The 24,284-nt window shown below is 40.3% G+C and overlaps 1 protein-coding gene across 1 annotated transcript in view; it reads right to left on the bottom strand.

Moving 5' to 3' along the window:
• Nucleotides 1-24,284, bottom strand: part of LOC136863499 (discoidin domain-containing receptor 2) — a 770,412-nt gene that overhangs the window by 19,902 nt on the left and 726,226 nt on the right. The window contains exon 13 of the mRNA XM_068225966.1: nt 7,763-7,855. Coding sequence (XP_068082067.1) covers nt 7,763-7,855 — 93 coding nt within the window. The remainder of the gene's footprint in view (nt 1-7,762; nt 7,856-24,284) is intronic.

The following is a 24,284-nucleotide window of genomic DNA, read 5'->3' as shown; positions in this document are numbered from 1 at the left end:
TTAAACACTTCCTTAAACGGTATAGGCATGCAACACCAGTGATTAATCGAACTTCCCAGTGTTTTGTATGATGGCCACAATTTGTTCAGAATTCCCGAAAAGGCTGCAGTAGGCTGCCTACATATAAGCAAACAGTACATAATGCGGAAATCCTTCCATATTATACATATAACATATTTAAATACATCTGATATATGCAGTATATCGTCGTTGCCGGGACCAAACCTCCCATGTGATAATATTTTTGGGGATATACCGACCCGCAGCACATACATTATGAAGAGCGAGAATGCCTCGACAATATTCACACAACATTGCACCTTAGATGACAGAACCTTACCGGCCAAATTTCAAAGCTAAAATATTTCACATAGGAGATTTTCCGCGCATGTGACAATGCTTTTCCTATCAGTTATTTTCCTTAAGATTTGTCACGCATTCCAGCCACATATTGAAATGCAGTCCATCAGAACAAGTTTCATTAAGTTCATTTTCCTATGCGCATGCGCAAAGGAAAAAGAATCTTAAATTCATAATACTCTAGGAGTGGGTAATATGTCATGCAAACGTACTTTCTTACAGAACGGTAGAGTAAGGGCCATTTTCCTTTACACGATTTCAAAAGAAAATGGTCTCATCGAAAATTGTTCTCATGGACTGCATATCAATATGTGGCTGGAAGCGTGACCAGTCTTAAGGGAAATAATTGATATGAAGAGCATTGTCGCATTCACGGTTTTCACACAGCAGCGACGGTATGTCGTGGTTGTGATGTTTTCATTGTCGTAACTGGTACTCGAATTGAGAAGCAAGAGGCCGTCGTCTTTTGTGTTACTCTAGTTATAGCTATCATTTCTTCTTACAATTGGCTTTACGTCGCACCGACACAGATAGGTCTTATGGCGACGATGGGATAGGAAAGGCCTAGGAGTGGGAAGGAAGTGGCCGTGTCCGTAATTAAGGTACAGCCGCATCATTTTCCTGGAGTGAAAATGGGAAATCACGGAAAACCATCTTTAAGGGCTGCCGACAGTGGGATTCGAACCCACTATCTCCCGGATTCAAGCTCACAGCTACGCGCCCCTAACCGCACTGCCAATTTGTCCGGTAGATATATCACTTCGACACTCATCTGGATTTGATGTGAGAAATCACTGAATGTCGGCTTTGAAAGCAGTGATGAAGGCGAGGATAAAGGAGACTATCCGTTGTAGTTGTTGTTGCTGTTTACAATATCACTGACTTATGTCTTAGCAATTACCGTGTATGCTTTCGAGGCAATGAAAAGCAGTGTAATTTTGGTGTTGCCTGCGGCAGGTAGGGGAGAGGAGTAACAAACCAACGGGAAACCAAGTACCAGAAATTTAAAATCAGCCAACGTTAGTTCCGGTCTTGGCATTCATTGTATAGACACATTCTAAGTTACTGTGATAGTCTTACACGTCTTGATCCTCCTAGGTATTTCAAAAATTCAAGAAACTTCCATGTCACCAGTATCTTGCCCTGAACAAATGTTGCTTAGAATTACATTCAACCGATTTATTTTAATTCTCATTTTATGCTTTGAAATGATAATATTCGGGATTATTATTATTATTATTATTATTATTATTATTATTATTATTATTATTATTATTATTATTATTATTATTATTATTATTATTATTATTATTATTATTTTAGTCCCGATTTGCATCTGTAACCGAATGAACATAAGGAAACTAACATTGTGATCCTTACCAACACAAGAAATTAACAGTATTGACTTGACTCCTAACTACCCGTTCCATTATCCCTTGCAGGCCTATAGCACATTACAGAGTTATCACCAAATCCCTTCTGCCAAGTCTCACAACTTGCTTAACCAACTTGGCAAGCCAAACACTTTGTGAAAAAAAAAGTAACAGAGGGGAACACGAAAGCATTTTGCGTGCGATATGTATTATTAATACAAAACTATCACCATACGAGTACCAGCATCCTGGCTTCTGGGAGAGCACGCATACGATGCCAGTATCCGGAGGGTAAGAATGAAACAGAAAAAGACAGTAAAAGGAGAGTGAAAGGGGATGAAAAGAGGGAAAGTGCACAGGAGGCGGTAGTCTCATAAAACTACAAGCAGACATAAACAGTAACGGCCTTCCTGCGTTATGGGATGCGATAGCAGAAAATGTACTGCATAGGGCATAGCTCTAACAGACCACTTGCTGCGAGCTGGTTTTCTTTCTTTTAGTTTTAAATCCCTCACGCAATATTCCTTACTGCGCCTTATAGACTTAACTCTCCTGGAACGTCACTTGCTATTCATTGTTCTGCAAAGATTTCAAACTAACATTCTCTGAAAAATATTAACTCTAAGTCAGCCTTTGATGTATAAAGAGACTACAAATAATTCCTCAAATTTTTAATGCACTCATCAAACACTGCTAAGTTATTCTGACTTATATTTGTATTGTCCAGAATATAAAACTAACAGGGCACTACGCTTTCTAACATGGGCTAGAATTAGTTTCGTTTCATTCATCCACCTGCCACAGTCTCATTCACGACTTTGACAGTCTGAAAGTGCAAAGGTATGCGTGATGCTGGAGTAGAGGCGAGTAATGCAGTGCAATGAATTAATTTGATGAACTGTGTGAATGCATCACTGGTAGCGTCGGTTAGTGTGTTGCATTTCAATGCCGGGCTGAGTAACAGTGATCACTGGCCTTCTGAGCTCAGGTTAGTGTGTGCGTTTCAGGCTCAGGACGGTGATATTTTAAGGTGGTTAATTACATCGACCTCGTGTCAGAAGAATTACTGGCACGTAAAGGAAAACTCCTACGAGACAAAATTTTGGCACCTCGGTGTCTACGAAAACGGTAAAAGTAGTTAGTGGGAAGTAAAAGGAATAATACTGGACTGTGTAGGCTGATATGAAATAGTATATTGTTATGAATAAAAGAGTGTCTGTTTTATCGATGTAATTTAATTCAGAATAACCCAGCCTGTACACAGACACACATAAACACACACACAAGTATATTTGGGAATGGATGACAACAATTTCGTAATTAGTGGCTATTTACGAAGTCTCTGTCCTAGTAGTCCGGCTTGCCCTGAGCAGGGCGACAGGGCGATAATTCTGATTGACAGATCTCGCTTTCCCTTCGCTCCACATGTTCAGTCGCTTCACCCAGCAGTTGCATACAGACAGGTTCAAATTCACAATCTTTTGATAATCACATCGCCCGACGACTGTTCCTTGGAACGACTTCAGACGAGACGGGTAACTCACACAATAAACACAGCGACCTTGTTCCAAACAGTGAACTACTCAACACTGGCAACTAAGCAGCGGTCACATAACAGCAACAACTCGACAGTGCTAACCAGCACTGCGATACTCCTCAAAACAACGACAACTAACACTGTTCATACTCCACTTACACCAACTGTTCCAAAAAATGATATTACGTCAGTACGAACACAGAGTACTCATAACTCAACGGCAGTACCCACACAGTGCCTGCTCAGTTCTCCATGGCAGTCCACACACAGTACTCCAACAGTACCCCAGCACGACGGTACTCTGACACTGACACTGGTGGGATACCCATCACACTATCTCGGACGACAACCGGCACTACCTGTGTCAAACTTCCTCGCACACTCAGTGTCCGCTCGCGGCGAACCACTTTTATATCCCCACTGATGAAGTTCCAGACGTTTCGGGGTGCGATCAGAATGAGAACACTCTGGTTACCCCTTCCATAATATCCATGAAAAAATAATATGAAGAGAACAATAGTGGAGAGATGCCATCACTATACCCTCTGGTTGTTAGCTCCCAGCTGACTCACTACTTCCTCCGAGAAAATACCGAAGGGGGCTACAAACGGAGGGTTGGATTACCGTGACGGAAAAAGCAAGGAGAAACAGTAATCCACCTCACTTCCATTATTATTATTATTATTATTATTATTATTATTATTATTATTATTATTATTATTATTATGATTATTATTACCGAGCTCGATAGCTGCAGTCGCTTAAGTGCGGCCAGTATCCAGTATTCGGGAGATAGTAGGTTTGAACCCCACTGTCGGCAGCCCTGAGGATGATTTTCCGTGGTTTCCCATTTTCACACCAGGCAAATGCTGGGGCTGTACCTTAATTAAGGCCACGGCCGCTTCCTTCCCACTCATATCCCTTCCCTGTCCCATCGTCGCCATAAGACCTATCCGTGTCGGTGCGACATAAAGCAACTAGCAAAAAAATTATTATTATTATTATTATTATTATTATTATTATTATTATTATTATTGTTATTATTATTATTATTATTATTATTAATATATTCAGAAGATTTAAGCTAATAGTTCCTATGATGTAGCTCTCTAGTTCAATTGTTCTTTGTGAAATCTGGATGTTGTAAATCACGTTGCAGCGTGTTCTACAAATGAATTGTTGAAGAGTAGGGAAATAAAGTATTCAAGATCCTTGGATGTTTTCATTTCTGAAACTGCCAGTGTTTTGCCTCAGTACAGTTGGATTGTGGAACTTTCCAAGACACGGACGGTAGTGCGCCGTTCAGACACCACTGCAAGCCTCCTTTGTAGGGCAAGGCTGTGACGGTGCGCTAGGGGGGATAGTGAACCTCCACTTGTATAAATGCCTGTGTTTGGATTTTATATCATGGTAAAGACATAGCCTTGGATAAAGAGCAAAAGATGAACATACATAAATTAGAAACAAAAGTTATGAAATGCAGTCTTACGAAACGACATACCGAGTATGAGATGAAGAAATGTCTCTAAGGGACTAAATGAATTTTGTTACTTGTGCAGTAGAACACGCAATAATGAGCAAAGTGAGGAGGAGAAAGGTATTAATTAGCCCATGTAAGGAAAATACTCCTTCAGAAATGAAATTTGCTCGTTTTAAACATAGCTATGCATATTAGAAAAGCGTGTTCGAAGACTTTTGTGTTTAATGTGGCACTGTATGAAAAGAAAACAAGGACAATAATTCGTGCAGATACTTTTCAAACTGCAGTGTTACAGAAGACACAGAAGATAGAATAAGTAAATCGAATCACAGAAAAAGAGATCATTTGGTAAGAGAAGAACAATTTTTAGAAATTTGACAAGAAGAAGAGGCAGAACACATCTTGAGACTGCCAAGAATTCTTCAGGTGTTTAAAGGGAATTGTAGGGCATTAGAATAGTAGGGAGAGGTCAAGATACAGTAGAAGTATGATAAACAGACTGGAATAGATACAGCAGTCGTTACGTTGAAGTGAACAAGTTAGCTCAGAATAGGGTGGGATGGATGGCAGCATGTAACCGCAGGATTTCATCGACTGATGAAGTATACAACAGCAACAACAACAAGAACAATAATATATCTTCATATCCTTGTCAATTTTTCACACTGGATAGAAATGCCACGTATAAGCTTTTCTAGTTTAATCTTATTTGTGCATCATTCTGAAATTATGAATAGTGTTTATGTTCAAAGTTATGAGATGAAATCCGTTGATTCATTTTTATTTTACTTTTTGCAATTTGCTTTACGTCGCACCCTCACGGATAAGTCTTATGACGACGATGAGCTAGAAAGGATGTGGCCGTAGCCTTAATTCCGGTACAGCCCCAACGTTTGCCTGGTGTGAAAATGGGAAACAACGGAAAATTATCTTCAGGTCTGCCGAGATATCCGTTGTGCTCTAGCAAGTGCCTTTATATTCAATCGTAAATAAAAAAGTCAACACATTTACGATACTGTTCATATTGTGATCTGACGTGACTTTCCACTTCATATATCCGTCATGTCACTGGCCGCTTTGGTCACGGAATAATCACCCCCCCCCCCTCCTTTCCAATTTCCAAATGTGCCCATCACTGCAATTTACGATATAGTAGCATGTCTTTGCACCTAGTCTATCCAAATACAGTTTCTAGCACGACCATGTACTTGTATTAATTTCTATAGCATCAAATACAATATGCCTACGAATTTCACATCCTGGTGTAAAAAAGCACAGAAACTTACAAGGTAAGTTATGGATAGGATACCACCTCCTCTTCACTCAGTATCCAATAGAGGACGTGATGTATACATTCTTCACTGAGCAAGTGGCCGCGTGGTATGAGTCACGTAGCTGACAGGTTGCATTCGGGAGATAGTGGATTCGAACCCCTTTGTCCGCAGCCCTGAAGATGGTTTTTCGTGGTCTCCCATTTTCACACCAGACAAATGCTTGAGGCTACCTTAATTAAGGCCACGTTTGCTTCATTCCCCTCCCAGTCTTTTCCTATCCCAACATCACCATAAGGCCTATCTGTGTCGTTGTGACGTAAAGCAGAATTGTAAAAAAAAACCTTCTTCTCCACTGTACCATACAGAGGCAGAGTCTGTACGTTCAGTGTCCGATGGCTACCATCAAAGACACTCAACTGCTGTTCAATCCATTGAAATGCATTTTAAAATCCGTCTTATTTAACCTGGAGCCACTTGAAAGGTTATTTAATATTTCACACTACTACGTACCAAAGTTAAGACTTCACCCGTTCAACTGTGCTGTCACCTAAAAGTGTATGAAGTTACCTAACCCATCGTATTATTCAATGTTAACAGAATGAAAAGAGCTACAAGCGAAGCTGCCGTTACATTTGTCTGCTTGCCGACCAACCTTGCTATACAGGAGTGACAGATGGGTGGACTCAGAATAGCTTATTTATTTACTGGAGGTGATAGACGTAAAAGTAGTGATAATGATATGTGGGAACAATGACAAGAGGGTTCTCCCAATCAAAAAATGAATGTTTTTTAGTAATGAACTCGATGAATTAGCTGTATGTTCAAACTAATTTCTGTATTGTCTAAAACTCAATTTCTGTTCTTCAACACCAGGTAGTCACATTTCACAGTTCCCTTTCACGATGACAGTTGATTAGATATATCACTGTACTGTATCCACCGGGCGAGTTGGCCGTGCGCGTAGAGGCGTGCGGCTGTGAGCTTGCATCCGGGAGATAGTAGGTTCGAATCCCACTATCGGCAGCCCTGAAGATGGTTTTCCGTGGTTTCCCATTTTCACACCAGGCAAATGCTGGGGCTGTACCTTAATTAAGGCCACGGCCGCTTCCTTCCAACTCCTAGGCCTTTCCTATCCCATCGTCGCCATAAGACCTATCTGTGTCGGTGCGACGTAAAGCCCATAGCAAAAAAAAAATGTACTGTATCCTCACGATAACTCAGTACCTTGAGTTTTGCTTCGATGCCTGTCTTCCGTTTTCCAACACGGTTGCGTCCGTGGGTGAAGAATGCAAGTTGGAAGATAGCATTTTACGTGATTTACTGATCATGGCCCTGACTTTTAAGTGGATGTTAAAATGAGTTTGTATAGAATGAATCCGCAGAAATGTATTATTTTTTTGCTAGTTGTTTTACGTCGCACTGACACAGATAGGTCTTACGGCGACGATGGAAATGTTTTACAATATACTAAGTTCTTTTAAAAAGCTAACCGTTTTTAATGTTTTTCTTTCACGACGGCCAATTAGCGTTGTAAATATAAATAAATTTGAACAATGTATAAGCCCGTATGAGCCATTGTCAAAATTTACAGGAAAGCGTCGATGGAACGTACATAAGATTAAATAACTTGGGAGTGAAATGGTTGAATAGTTGATGATGTGCATTTCCAGCCCTTTCCGACAACACCATCATCATCCACAACAGCAATAACAACTCAAAAAGCACAAGAGTGACTTACCTTGCTGCCAGGTCTCTGTGGACTAATTCCAAAGTCTCCAGGTACTTCATTCCAGAGGCTATCTGAGTCGCCAGGTATATGAGACAGCCATAACTGAAACAAAATGCGGACATGTCGTAAATAATAGTGCATTTAGTACGAAGGTTATCTAATAGAGTTTAAAAATAAATTGTGTTAGTTAAGTAAGAAAGGATTTATTGTTTAGTGTCCTTCATGTAGACTTCAACGTGCATCTCTTGAAATGAGCGAAGGCATAGCGAGTTCAAGCCTCCAAGGGGTCAAAACACGTATGTCCAAGAAGATGAAATGACACAGATTTCGATCCAAATTAAGGGGAGTTGAAATTCCAAATGTTGACATTTCCATCCCACAAAAATTTACTTCCTGATTACAGAGGTGTTTCTGTTGTTAAGGTATTAGTTACTTATGTTTGGTAAGTTACAGTTAAAATTACTTCGTTTTACTACGTTTCTCTTCATACCTCTGCGTTTCCAAAACCAAGGGGCAGAGAAGTTCCTACAAATTTCTAGAAACAGTTTAATTGCTTAAGTTGCTAGTAGTGCCATAAAAGCATAGCTATCTAGATTGAAGGCTTTAGTTTTTCATTGTATGAATAACAATAATGAAACTTGGATGGCAATTTTTAGGATTTAATATCTTCAGTGTAACATTCACCATTATTTTTCAAACTAGAGAATATATAGTATATAGAGTAACATAAAGGCTTCCAAACAACTAAAATCGACCAAGGAAGCAAATTCAGAGCAGAGATTTCCTCACTGCCTGAATTAAACTTCTTTAGTGAATTCATATATAATTCTCAAATCAGAAGGATCGCTTCATTCTTGTTCAGCGAACTTAAAATTGATGGCAGAAACGGATCTAATTTTTTCAAAATTACAGCTGAGAAAATTTCTGAGAGATGCAAGGTCATACATTTGGCAATTTTCACATGCATGTGACAAGCCAATCCAAACACTCTTAACATCCTTAGTGAAATATCAAATCACTGTGTGTACTGATTACATAATGGTTCATCGACTCCCTGCGTACAGTCTGCGTACTACATGTGTAACGTCTTTTTTTGCAGTTATAAAAAGGGCGAATCACCTAAAACATGTCCCCCAAATATTTTAGAAATGGAAGGTGGTATTTGCTTTTTCACAGAAATAATGTATAACCAAGGGCCCATAATTTTAGGGCATGCAGAGATTTGAAGTATTATGAGAATGTGTATTTATGAAAGCTACATTTTTCAAAAGGAACACTGAGTACTGACACTACCAAAATAAAACGAGAAAATTAGAATCTCATTGGTGCTTTTTTTTTTCAGAATTCTAGTACAAGTAGTTTATGAGCCATCGTACTTTCAAAATTGTAAATAACGAAGGTTGTCTGCTCCATTTAACTGCTTGGTTACGAGGCTATGTTATTCTTATACTTCTTTTCTATACAGTTGCACTGTGACTTCCTTGTCAGTTACTTTGTGATAGTTCAAGAAGTAGGACGTGGTGGAAAATAGCATTTACCAATGCTGAAAAAGGCGACGTACTAATGGTGTATGGAGAACGTAGGAAGAATGATGTTCGTTCTTGTGCTCTGTAAACGTATGGGTATTCCAGTAGACATCACCCATATCGACAGTTATTTGTGAACCTCTTCAACCAATTACGTGAAACTGGAAGTACAGCACCTACAAAGCGTAACAGAAACAAATGATTGGGGAAAAGAGTAAAATTAATGTTCTAGCTGCTGTGGCTCTATATCCGCATGTTAGTTCCCGTGCAATTGCACAAGGATGTGGCATTAATGAGGCAAGTACTCTACGCGTTTCCCACCATCATTAGTTCCATCCGTGTCATGTCTCTCCATCAAAAGCTGCATGTAAACTATTTTGAGAAGCGTGTTAAATTTGTACATTGTCACTAAGACAAGGTATGCCACATATATCCTGCATTTTGTTTAGAAATGAAGCAACATTTACAAATCATAGTCAAGTTAACTTCCGCAACATGCACTATTGGTTCATAAACAATTCCAATTGGGTTCGTCACGTGGAACGTCAGCGTGTGGTGTGGAACAGTGAACCATTAGCTCATAGGCCATTTTGCTATTTTTCATGGAAGAAACACTAGATTCTCAAAAGTATCTCAACCTCCGAACAGATCAACTTCAACAGATGCTAGAAGACGTTCCATGGCAGACACGGAGGAACACATGGTAGCAGCATGGGGGCTGTCTAGCGCGTAGTGCATAACGTAGGACTAGAGCTTGTTTCCACCTATTGTTTCCAAATCGTTGAACTGGACGAAGGAGGCCTTTCAACGGAATCGACCCATTGAGATATTTTCCTCAGGGGCATGCTAAAAGACACGGTATAAAAGTATATACCGACTTCAGCAGATGATATCGTCGCTGGAAAGGTAAAAGGTTGTATTCCACAAAGCTCTTCCTATCATTTATTCTCCTTAAGACTGGTCACGCCACCCAGCCACATATGGATACGCAGTCCATCAGAACAATGTCCGTTGTGTTCGTTTTCCTATGTCGACGATTAAACGAAAATGAACCTTACATGCATTGTACACTAGGAGTGCGTAAATACGTAATGCAAACGTACATTCCTACAGTACGGTACTGTAAGATTCATTTTCCTTTACACATGGGCATAGGAAAATGAACACAACAAAATTTGTTCTGATGGACTGCATATCCATACATGGCTGGGAGGCGTGACCAGTCTTAAAGAGAATAATTGATAGGAAGAGCTTTGTGGAATACAACCTTTTACCTTTCCAGCGACGATATGAAATGACGTATTATTGCTGTCTGCTCTGAAATTTCTGATGAAATGCTAGACCGTGTGCATCAGTCAGATGACAGAAAATTGTATCGAAGCTTGTGGTCGTTATTTTGAACACAACCTTTGAAGGCTATTTCTTCTCGTTCCTCAGAATTCAAAGAATTTGTTTACTCAGTTATTTTTGTTAAATTAGTTCTGACACATGGAGCAGGTGGAGAGAATTAAATAAATAATGAAAGAATGGACGGTAGGAAATGAGGTAGAAGGATGGAAGGAAGAAAGGACGAATAGATAAAGGCTAAAAGAATATAAGGATGGCCTACTTCTAAAACCTTGTATGTCCCAATGCTCTTCCTATCCATGATATTCGTTAAGACTAGTCACGCCTCCCAGCCACATATGGATACGTAGCCCATCAGAACAATGTTCGTTGTGTTCATTTTCCTATGGCTATGTGTAAAGGAAAATGAACCTTAATCGTCGCAATAAGGCATATCTGTGTCGGTGCGACTTAAAGCCAATAGGAAAAAAAATACCTTACGTATATTGAACTGTAGGATTGCGCAAATTCGCTTGCAAACAGCACCTCTACAATACAGTGTGGTAAGGTCTAGTTTCCTTTACACAACAGCAAGAATAACGGCCGAGAGGATCCGTCGTACTGACCACACGACATCTAGTAATCTGCAGGCCTTCGGACTGAGCAGCGGTCGCTTGGTAGGCCAAGGCCCTTCAAGGGCTGTAGTGCCATGGGGTTTTATTTAAGTATATGTTTCAGTAGTAGTAATCACTCACTTTTACTCTATTAAACTCCGTTAACATTGAACTCATTACTTTTAATCTACCCATATTTTATATTTGTCCTCACTCTTTAGCCTTAATGACACTTCGTTCCATCAAACTGATATAATATGCATTGCAAGTTAAAGGGTCGGTTTTTGTCCACATTGTAATTGTCCTTATCTGCTTCATTACGGCCTGTGATAACTGGACGGTATTTTCCGTACATTCTGTATATACATCCTTAATTATGTATTTTTCCAGATGAAGGTGTTTCGTCTCAGAAAATGAATAATAATTATTTTCAGCTTCAAAACTCCCGTAATATGATATTAGATCACTTGACTTTGTAGCAAGTAATCATATTCAAGAATGCACTGTAAAATTATGTAGGAAGAAAACAATTTCATTAGAAAGAGAAATATGTTTCTCAAAGCCTTCCCCTTCCACTCTAAGGCATGCGTTGACTTGCATCAGTAAATTTGCTTCCGTATTTTCGACGTGTGCTGAAGTTAATTTCACCGAGCTCGATAGCTGCAGTCGCTTAAGTGCGGCCAGTATCCAGTATTCGGGAGATCGTGGGTTCGAACCCCACTGTCGGCAGCCCTGAATATGGTTTTCCGTGGTTTCCCATTTTCACACCAGGCAAATGCTGGGTCTGTACCTTAATTAAGGCCACGGCCGCTTCCTTCCCACTCCTAGCTCTTCCCCGTCCCATCGTCGCCATAAGACCTATCTGTGTCGGTGTGACGTAAAGCAAGTAGCAAAAATAAAAAAAGTTAATTTAATTGCCTTCTGAGACTTGTCCATGATTATATCTGTAACGATTGTGAAAAACCGGTTAACTGACAATGTACTACCTAACCATTATTTTCCTTAAGACTGGTCACGCCTCTCAGCCAGGTACGGATATGCAGTCCATCAGAACAATTGTCCTTGTGTTCATATTCCTATGCCTACCTGTACAGGAAAATGAACCTTGAATGCATTATACTGTAGGAGGGAATCATGCATACATTTCTGCAGCAGCCCTATGCTACAAGGTATGTAAGGTTCATTGTCCTGTACACAAACGCATGTGATAATGAACACAACGACAACTGTTCTGATAGACTGCATATCCGTACGTGGCTGAGAGGCGTGGCCAGTCTTAGGGAAAGTAATGGTTAGGAAGTTCATTGTCAGTTACCCGGTTTTTCACAATTGTTACAGATATATTTGCTTAAGTAGAGGTAGATTATATTGCATTCTAATTTAGAATCGTTAATTCTTATTTACATCATTCTTGGAGTATGCGTAGGCCATGTAACTGGAACGTGATTGTTGTGCCAAAACTACGAAGTATGCAAGACAATGTCAGTGGTGGTGTTTTAACGTGTCGTAAACGCGAAGTAAGCATCATTGCTCGTAATAATGTGTGTATAAACAAGACAGGCCGTGGTGCTCCTGCGGTTTACGGGACTCATTATTCTGCCATCTACTATGCACAGACTTCACCTGCCCCGGCATTAAGTTTAAGCCAAGGATCACACTTCATCCGCGGCATTCATGACAAGATCCCTCTAGGGATAATACACGCTCAGTTCATTCCATCTACGCAGCAGGTCTTCACACACTCAGTGTAAATACATGTCCTTTTTTGTTGAAAATTATATTTAATACCCAGTCATGGCATTGGGACGGACAACAGATGGTAGCATATGACACGCCGATTACAATCAAATATGACTGTAGTCACAGTAAGAGGTTTGAGGCATCACAATCAAACCAAATGTTATCCATTGTCTATCTATTTACCTACTTGTACATGCAGTACATACGGTCCGTCACACTTTCCGGTGAATGGAATTCCTATCACGTCGTCTTTCCCGTGCTGATCATTATCCAGATACAAAGTAAAATCGACTTGCTTGTACACAAGAACTAAATCCAGTGCAAAAAGGCACATAGGATACAAGTTCAGGCTATAACTGAGCAACTTTGAGTATTGCTTATTTCGTGTTTCCATGTATTGAGTAACGTTTTACCGTTCGAAATTTAGTATAGTACAAGAGACATTCTTCCCTAAATAATATTTATAGCATTTTCTTATTATCTTACTATATGAGGTCAGTGACAGAACGATTAGAATCAAATATGTCTGTACTTGTTTCAGTGAGATGTTCAGACATCAAAATCAAACCAAATTTTATCCTTTGTTCATTTATTTGCCTTGTATATTTGCTTGCTCACCAATCAATGTTTCCAACCATCTATTATAGAATATTAGATAAAATTGACTGCGCTTGAGACGACTCCGATAATTTAAAGGTATTTTAGGAAACAGAATGTCAGTCTATTTTTTTCCCTCATCTAGAAGCTAACAACATGTCTATAATTTCAGGTATTCAGAACGTGCGTGAATTCCATGTAGTAACCTTTGAGTGTTTGTGTGAGATGATAAAAGCCTCGTATCATGAGACTGCGATCCAGTAAAATCTTCTCTAACTTGTTCGCCTAAATAACGTTACGAGTAATGCATTCGCCAACTTAGCGCATGTAGGCGTACATATGACAAGATAACATTTACACCGGCAACAGAGCAGGAAGAATCGATGAAATGATTTTGAAGCACCACAGGATTTGGAAACTGTAGCTTTTCATATTACACAACGATAATTACTAACATTAATGTGAGTCCTGATCTTGTGTCATACAGTATCATGTTCAGCTAAAACGTCAACTTCGACATCTATGGCCGACGTTGTGATTTGGCAGTCAGAATGACACAAAGATATCCTTAGTATCACACATCGAATCGAAACCCGAGGCCTCCGGGTAAGCGATGGGCTCACTACCCTTAGACCGCGGGGCGCGATTAACCTAGCACCAAAATCTGGAAATGAATAGTTATGCTTTGTAGGCATTGTGTATGAGAATAAGCTTACATTCAATGCTAACGAGTGTAGAAGAAGTTACTAAAATCAGAGGTAAGTTTCTGCAGTGTTGCTTCATCCAAAAGTACGAAAATGGGTGAATCATAATCGTTGACAGTGAGACAGTGCTCATGTGATAAGAAATGGTTATACTTTTATTCTCCCTTAGGTTCTTTATCCTAAGGCTAGTTGGCACTCAAGTACCACCACATAGGTTATATGTTAATGCAAAAACGCAAAAACCTATGGGGGCGCTAAAATGAGGCGTAAAACATGAGGAGTGAAGTAGTTTGCCATTGCTTTCCTCACTGCACCAGTGTGACTGACCCTATGAGTAGCACCTTTCATAACGCTCAAATTCCCTAGCCGTGCTTTGAATAGCATTACTCAGCCCACCCATACCTCACTAGTTTCCACATTGCCACAACTATAAGTGAGACTGGAATTTCGGAGAAGCTACATATTCCTCTGGATTTTGCCAAGAGACAGATCTGTATCCACCACGAAACAGCAATAGGCTAATACCTTCATTAAAGCATACAAGGTGCTCTGCTGGATATAGGTTAACTAAATGTGACACTCAAGTTCGTACTTTTGGATGAATCTTACCTGTGATTTTAGTAACTTCTCATACACAATGCCTACAACGCACAACTATTCATTTCCAGAATCTGGTGCTAGGTTAATCCTGGCTCGCAGTCTAAGGATAGCGAGCCCATCGCTTACCCGCAGGCCTCGGGTTTCGATTCTCGGCCAGGTCAGGGCTTTTTACCTGGATCTGAAGGCTGGTTCGAGGTTCACTCAGCCTAACCAAGAACAACTGAGGAGCAATCTCAGGGTGAAACAGCGTTCCCGGTCAAGAAAGCCAAGAATAACTGCCGAGAGTATTCGCCGTGCAAACCACGCGTCACCTCGTAATCGGTCTGAGCAGCAGTCGCTTGGTAGGCCAAGATCCCCCTGGGCTGTAATAATATGTGATTTGCTTTTGTTTGTTTTGGTGGTAAGTTATCAAATACTACCGTAGAAACCACATTTTATTACCCTTGATTTTTGTAAAAGATCCCGCAAGGTTTCCTGCTGGGTAGTACGAACGTTCGAGCCAAAATTCATGTTATTATAAAGATACAGTCACCTAATTCACAACCTCATACGTAACTCTGCGACCAATAATGCGTATTATGTTAAAAGGTACAAAATCACCACCAATTTACCTCCTACAATCTACTTACATCCATAGCACATTGTTATAATCCCAGCTTTATCTGGATATTTAATGTTAAAACTTATTTTCCATCATCATCCCCTCATTCATCCGCGTAAATTGAACAATATAAGCTGCAAACTATACTGTAGTTAAGGGTTGGAGAGGGCCAGAAGCTCTAACTTCACCACTTGTGATTCTACCCCTTAGTACCGTTCTGATACGGAGTCGGGGATGAGGTGACATGAATTTATTTGGCATACTTTTGTGGCCGGATGAGTTTCCTGACGCCAACCTGATTTTAGGAGGTAATGAAGATGAAATGAATGGCGCTGAATGAAACACGGTAAGGAAGTGGGAGGAATCGGCTGTGGCCTGTGGATGGTAACTGTCCCAGTATTTGCCTGGAAGTGGAAATGGAAAACCACAGAAATCCATTCTCAAGACAGACGACGATAGGGTTCGAACATAAGCGTCTCCCGAATGCAGGGCTTGGATTCATATCAGTGGCGCGTTAACACACGCGGCCACTCCGCTCGGTCTAAATTCACCACTTGTAAAGATATAAAAGAAATAAATTAGGTGAATAAAGAGGAGACTGAACTGCCGAGCCATACGTCAGTAAAGCACACCGCTGTTCCTAAATGTAAGTGAATGATCTGCACAGGGTATAATTATAACGAAGTACTGAAAAAGCTACTTGTTTTTCGGACGTACAAAATGTTCAGAATAAAATTTGTAAGGGACGTGTCCACTTCTATTTTCCTTAACCAGCCGTACACGACTGGGGAATATTCCAATGGTATCTCTGAAAGTGAACCGTACATACTGCACGTTATTCACTCGTGTCCTAAGTTCGTAAACATTTGATGACATCCAGTTGTAAACCTATAGTTTGAACGTGTTCTAGACATTTTTAGAGGGTAAAAGAACTGGCGATCTCACGGTCCAAGGCGGAATTCTCTTACTTCTTTAGAAGAAACACATAGTCTACCGTACAGGGGCCCGGACTTACCTTGCTTTAGTTCGGTTGGTCTCACAAGGTAATTGAAAATATCGGTACCCATAATAGTTGCAGGATGCACTAGAGACGATTTGCTCTCATATATACACTAGTGTCCAAAAGTTAACCATAATCACTAAACGAGGCCATACCGCCTGAGAGGAATGTCAGACGGATTGCTGAACAAACGGATGCTGGCTCACACACCATATGTCACCCAACTTGTCCAAAAAAAAAAAAAACATTGTAAGAAAGATTCTGATAGCTGAAGTAAACCTTTGACAAAAAAGGAACAAAACTTGACAACGACTTCCACAACAAAACATGCCGTTAATAGGGTATATGGTTACCCCTAACAGCCACACATGCTTCGCAGCAACGTGGCATGCTCTCTATCAGATGGTCCAAGAGCTCTTGTGGAAGTCGATACCATTCCTCCGAAACGGCAATACAAAGGTCTTGGAGGGTCCTTGGTGGAGCCTGAAGGGATGTAATTCGCCTCCCCAATGCATCCTAGGCATGTTCTATAGGATTCAGATCCGCAGACCTCTCTGGCCAGTCCATGCGATGAATATCTTTCAGAGCCAGAAATTCATCCACCAGAGCAGCGCGGTGCGGTCTGGCATTATAGTCCATTAAGAGAAAGTCTGGACCAAACGCACCTCTGAAGAGTCGAACATGTGGTTTCAGTACCTCATCCCTGTATCTCCGAGCGTTAACAGTGTTCCTCGGACCATCCATGAAGATGTGCAGGTCCGTACGGCCATTGAATATGATGCCGCTCCACACCATGACGCCACCACCACCATACTGGTCCAGTTCCATGATGTTCCTGTGGTTGTATCGGCTAGCCGGTTTTCTCCAGATTAATGTACGACGGGAATCGTTCTGAAAACTGAAGCGGGATTCATCTGTGCAGAGCACATGCCTCCATTCATTCATGGTCCATTTTCGATGTTGACGGCTCCACAGTAAACGGGCCTTTCTCTGTGTTGAAGTGAGCGGGACGCACACCGCAGGACGTCAGCCAAACATCCCTGCTGTTCTGAGCCTCCGGTACACAGTTTTCCGGGAAACGGCAACTTCTGAGCCGGCTGCAAGCTCCGCTTACAATTGTCTTGCAGGTGCACTCCGATTTCGTCTGGCGGTTAAGGCCAGATATCGGTCCTGCTGTGCGGTGGTTACCCTTGGTCGACCTGGTACTGGCCTACGACTAACATCTCCTGTGTCTCTAAATCGTCTCCAAAGCCTGGATAAGACACTTTGTGGCACATTCAAGGATACGGCGACTTCGGTCTGTGTCTCATCTGCTTCCAGGTGGCCGAGTATTCTACCCTGCAATATGAGGTCCAAATGGCGTCGTTCTGCCATTATGTTGTCACCTTCACCACGAGGGCAAACACAACTGAGGGAATATGGGGCGCAGGCACTGGCTGTGTTTACCTTGCGGTTACGCCGCTGGTCAAAGCAGGGAACACTCCTTTCCGGTACAGAGCGAACACGTAAGGTTGGTAGGTGTATGTCGTGCGATTTGCGGTCTATTTCCTGTTGCCCTGTTTACTCGTAACTTATGCTTAACTTTTGGACACTAGAGTAATAGCATTATGGACATTGCATTGCGTTGGTGGTATTCTTTCTGCGGACACAGCCCCGATATCACTACTCACCAGAGTGTCATTTGACAACGATATGCCCATCTTGTTCTCCTAACCATGAATTAATTCATTGAAAACCATACTTTACCGCCATTCCTTTTTCCATTTATGACCTTCGATGTAAAGTTTTAGTCCGGCAGTCTTATAATTGGTTAGAGGATTACGAACACATAAATATAAAAAGACGATGAACGTTTCCAGAAGACAGTGGATAACGAAGTATTATTCTCGAGACAGATGAAACAGACGGTCACTCATTGACATCGTCACTGAATTACCCTTCTATCTAGCGCATGACCGTAAAGACTGTCTACAACATTCTCTCAGTGTTGTAGATCCTTCTTCAAACACTTATCTATATACTCCTTGTTCGCATGTGACCTTTCAATGTCCCAAAATATTATTAAGTTTTTGGATGACAAAACCGATACCTTTCAAAGTTCCCAGCGTGAATATACGGTTGCCTAATATGCTAACGTTTTATCTTCCGTGTCTTCAACAGTCGTGAATGGGCACTGGCAGTTTGACCAACAGTCCCAAAACTTTAATCTATCCACCCTACTTAATGCGATATTTCAACTTCGCAGGCACAGATCTGGATCAATGTGATTTCAGTTTCATCACTACTAAATAGAAAACCTCTCCTTTCAAACTCCATCATGGTTCCTTCATGCCACTTACAAATTTAAGTAACGCGATGGGAAGAGAAGCCAGCTCAATTCTCATCACTGGAATAGAGATTTCATGAATAAAAGCAATTTTCTCAAGGGAGTTTCTGAGGCCTACGAATTCTGGTTCCAGGCCCAGCAACTTATTACCAGCAAGTAAGAGTAAAGAACGTTGAAAAGATATTTAAAATCACTCCTCAGTATTGTTTACTTTTTAATAACTGAAATCCACGCTTTAAAAGACTTCAGTGAGATTCCAGAAACATTATTTAAGGAGCTCTTACACTTCACACTATGGTGGATTTAGATTTGAATTGATTTGTATAGCAAAGAATAACTTACTCCAGTTCCCTATCGTTGCAAGATTGAAAATAGGCTATTTAGTTAACGATGAGTTTAGTATAACTCTTCGATGTTATAACGTGGATTCTGAGAAGTGCACCCAATGACATCTCCTAGTGGGGAATATTTCAATGAAACCTCTAGTAAGAAATTATAAGATAAACTTAACGTAACCCACGTCCTTGCTCCCTTGTCTTGAAGGAGTGGCAGTTCCATACATGATGATGTTTGTATCTGAGTGGACCCTCAGATTTATATTCTGTACGTTATTGGGGACCAGCCGCACGCTCGATATCAGAGCAGTGCAGATGTCTGGTGAAGCGGAGAATGAATACTAAGCAATACAGGGCACTTCTGAGACGGGTGGTACAAGACATTGCCGAAAATATACTTCAAGTTAAGTGGTCCGTGAGCAACATTTTGGAACGTTAAAAGAACGTCCGAAGATAGCATTTTAACCATCGGCAAATCTTTAACAAGTTATTCCCCAAGTAATGCACATCTTCAGATACGCCAGAAGAAGAGCGTAGAACAATACAAGGCAGAGTCCAAAAGACAATTTATGAACAGTGCACCACTAAAGGAACCTGAGTATTGGTTGAGGTGATTTATCTACCACCGTATCTACGATTCCATAATGACACATCATTCGCTTATGAAGAGGAAATAAAGCTAAAAGGTATTAGTTTCTTTAATGAAAGTGAACACTCGAAGTTAATTTTCACATGAATGTAGAGATGTGACGGTTCGGCTTCCATTGTTTCATAAATCAAAAATGGTAAATATAATTGTATTATGAGATAATTGTAAATATAAATTATTAAAGACCGGGCGAGTTGGCCGAGCGCATAGAGGCGCGTGGCTGTGAGCTTGCATCCGGGAGATAGTAGGTTCGAATCCCACTATCGGCAGCCCTGAAAATGGTTTTCCGTGGTTTCCCATTTTCACACCAGGCAAATGCTGGGGCTGTACCTTAATTAAGGCCACGGCCGCTTCCTTCCAACTCCTAGGCCTTTCCTATCCCATCGTCGCCATAAAACCTACCTGTGTCGGTGCGACGTAAAGCCCCTAGCAAAAAAAAAATTATTAAAGATGTAGCCATACGCTAAATAAATAAGTAAATGGTAAAGACTTTTTGAAACATAGCGCATTATTTGAACACTAGGCCTAAAGCCGATGTTATACCGAATTCTACAGAAACCATGATATATAGAGGCTATAAAATGGGATATAAAAAAATTCTTCGCATTTCGGGTATAGGAAATAATATCGCCTGTAATGGAGAAATTTTAAAATTAAATTTTATAAATTCCAAGGTACAACATTTTCCTCAAGACTTGAAAGACTTCATGCGAACGAAATGTCGACAACATTCATTGAAATGTAGATATTTTCACACGAAATGCATTATCTTCTGTGGTTTACGTAATTACACAAATGTACAGTAGTAAGATAGGAGATTCTCATTCAAAATAAGGGTTTTATTTCGTAATTTATGGCATTAATTTTCAAGACACAGAAACCAAGTATTAACGTAACTTTTCTCAACAATGATTGTATAGAAAACAGACCCTTTTTGCCGCGAGTTAATTTAAGAAATGAATTTATATTATATTTTACCTGTATCAAATAATCCACAGGATATTTCAATTCGCATTATTCTGTCCACTCAGCTGCTAGATCTTCCTCAATCCAGGTAAATTCTGGTACGGTGATGTATTTAAAATGTCACTCCTAAGTCCAAGTAACTATCGTTAAATGATCTACTTTAGTCTCCACAACAACACAAGCTACAGCACACACACAGGAGTATGGTATTAAATATTAAAGTTTCTGCAACGGACCTAATCTGAAGCTTATTGTCCCTTCTCGTCTCTGGCGATGGTGATTACCGTATTAGGAGGTTTCCCCGCCCTCCCTCTCAGCCCCCCCCCCATATCGCTCTCCCTATTTCTATCTCGATATCGGTTGCCTTCTCGGCTGTATAAGATCTTAACAGTGATGTTCATTACAAGATAATGTAAGTGAATGATCAATAACTTCATGACATGGAAATTAATATCTTTCACTATAAGAAATAATTCCTGTATCAATCATTTATATCGATGGCTTTCTTTTAAAACCTCGTATGTCCGAATTCCCTTCCTACTCATTATATTCCTTAAGACTGGTCACACCTCCCAGCCACGTATTTATATCCTGTCCATCAGAATAATTTTCGTTGTGTTCATTTTCCTATGCTGAAGTGTAAAGGAAAACAGACCTTACCTTACCGTATAGTAGGGATGTTGTTTGCAAGGCTAAGTTACGCACTCCTACAGTACAATGTGTTTAAGGTTCATTTTCCCTTACACACCGGCATAGAAAAATGAACGCAACGAAAATTGTTCTCATGGACTGCATATAAATATATGGCTGAGGGGCGTGACCAGTCTTAAGGAATATAATGGGTAGAAAGAGCATTGAGACATACGAGGTTTTAAAAGAAAGCCATCGATATGATCCCTTCGGTTCACAAGGAGAGTTTCAATTGTGATTTTTTTACCAGTATGCATACATCATTGCTGTCGAAGAAATTTATGTATATAATGAATTCACCAAATTAAAAATACATGTATTAGTGCCCAATGGATCAAATGTTTTATCGGTTAATATGGAATACAGACAAGAGTCAGTCCCCCTTCCTAGGTTGAGTTCATATCCTTTTAATAATAAGTGACATTTTCCAAGGAAGTGATAAGAAGGATGTTTCCCTTGCAAGCAACATTGTATTCTATAAATGCGTTATGTATGAATTACGGAAAGCGTTTCGTACATGCACATGAACTCTGCTGTGGCTTCTATTCCCCTTTGACACAGAATCTCGCTCGGACGCCAAACAGTGTAAATTACGTATACTCGTATACTGATACATGAATCGTTTATATCCTAAGGTAGAGGCCACCAAGATAAAGGCTTGTAATTCTGGTCATCATAGTGTGTTATGGATGCACTATGGTTTCAACAGATTTATCTTATTTTACGTTGCAAGTAGGCTGAACATAGGATGTTTTGTTATCTTGAAATTCTTTCACGCCTAAAAATGCTAGGTGAACAAAAGCGATAGGGGTTCTGCCTCTTGGGAGGCAGCCCTAAATGCAGATCATTGATTGATTGATTGATTGATTGATTGTTTGATTGATTGATTGATTGATTGATTGATTGATTGATTGATTGATTGATTGATTGATTGATTGATTGATTGAAGACTTAATGAACCGTAGATGGAAAAGCACCAAAGCTTGAGTAAAGCTTTAGGTTGAACGCCCACTTACATTCCTTTTTGAGATACTATCCTGACATAGTCAGCTCCCTTATTTACGGATATTTACATGCGTGGCCCCAGTAAGTCATTGACATTTTCTTGCAAGTGAAATAATCTCTTTTCAGGGTACATTTTAGAACTTCAGGGACCCACAAAAGCGAACGAATCTGTAGTTCAGTACTATAATTAAAATAGGTAAACCTGAAAGACCTCTCTTCAAAAAATATCCCAAACACTGACAGCGGTCTTTGCGTTTATGGTCATTCCAGGCAAATGGTCAAAAATTACCTATTCCTAGTCGCGGAGGAGTTAGATCATAAACATTCATAGGATATTGAGTAATTAAGAATCTCGGTTACCAAGAGGACTGCAGTCCTTTAAGATTGCCGACTGATAGCGTGAAAGTCAACGTAGTCAGCGTTATAACCTACTCAGCCATATTGCTTGGCTTTCTTGACCAAGAGAACTTACGTCAAAATAATTAAAAATGTAACGTCATTGGACAATGGACAGTGGTGAGCAAATCATTCGACCGGCTGCGTGATGTAATTCTTAGGGCTCTGTTCTCCCGCCTCTTGCATCGAATCCCGGAGAAGTCCGTCAGCATTTAAGGATGTTTAAATGCAAGGGGGTTTCTGGCACTTTAAAGAATCAGTTTTTGGAACAAGTGGGAAGAACATCAGTCAAATGTATTTCTAATGATATTATTATTATTATTATTATTATTATTATTATTATTATTATTATTATTATTATTATTATTATTATTATTATTATTATTATTATTATTATTATACAATTATTACAATCACTCCTCTCATGACAGCGTAGTACGACCTATTTTGTCACTGTTATGGCATGTTGACCTTTAACCCGGAAAAAATCACTCAAATAAAGACATCTCTGAATTAGTGTAGAGCCTGATATGCCTGAGGAGCACTTGGGACAGAGTAGAAAATAAGTTAAAAAGCGGAATATTTCTATAAATTCCTTCTTCAGCGAATGAATGTGCGTTTTTCTTATAGATGCTTGAAGCCTCTCATTCTGTATATGCCGTTCTGACCCAATTTCAATACCATCCATTCTCCGTCTTGTCGTTCTCTACAAACAACTTATGTCATCCTTCTTTCCCTAACTCCACTCTTCTCCTTTTTTACCTTTTACTCGACCATCATTTCCTTTTCCCTCAATTACTTTCTCTACGCTGCTATATTTTACCTCTGCGCATCGCTTTATAGGTGCTTCCCTTGCCGCAATAAAACCACATTACGATCCGTGTTCCCCGCCTCTTCTCGTCCAAACCCGACCCGTCCCGTTTCATCTTCTCACTCCCAAATCCACTTGCAGTCATCCATCGTGTGATGTGTGAAACGGATCACAGGTAGATGCCTGATCAGCCTACGCACCAGGTTCTTCTGTTGAGGAACGGCATTGGGGGTTTGGCTATGCGCCCCGAGTTTCTAACTTATATCACTAACCCTGCTATCTCGTAAAACAAGCTGCCTTCTCCACAAGTTCTTGAAGAAGAGCAGAGATGTTTCGCCAAGTGACATTAGTTATGTCCGCTCCCTACAGGGAAATATTCTCATATATCTTCTCGTGGATTACAGACGCTGTGGATGGAAGGGTGGCAACTGAAATGCCCACAAGAAGCCCAAAATAATTGGTTAATTAAGTTGTGAATTGAGAAGTTCGAGGGGACATTACTTTAATCCAACACTACATTTAACTAACTTCAAGGTCCTACTTAGTGAATTTATTACTGAATACACTGACTGACAGAGCAAATGCAACACCAAGGAGGAGTGGTTCGAAAGGGATGAAAGTTGGGGAAAAAACAGAGACGGCACG

Source organism: Anabrus simplex, chromosome 2 (assembly GCF_040414725.1).
Source record: "Anabrus simplex isolate iqAnaSimp1 chromosome 2, ASM4041472v1, whole genome shotgun sequence".
NCBI classification, from domain to species: Eukaryota; Metazoa; Arthropoda; class Insecta; order Orthoptera; family Tettigoniidae; genus Anabrus; species Anabrus simplex.
This window is presented reverse-complemented; position numbering and strand designations above follow the sequence as displayed.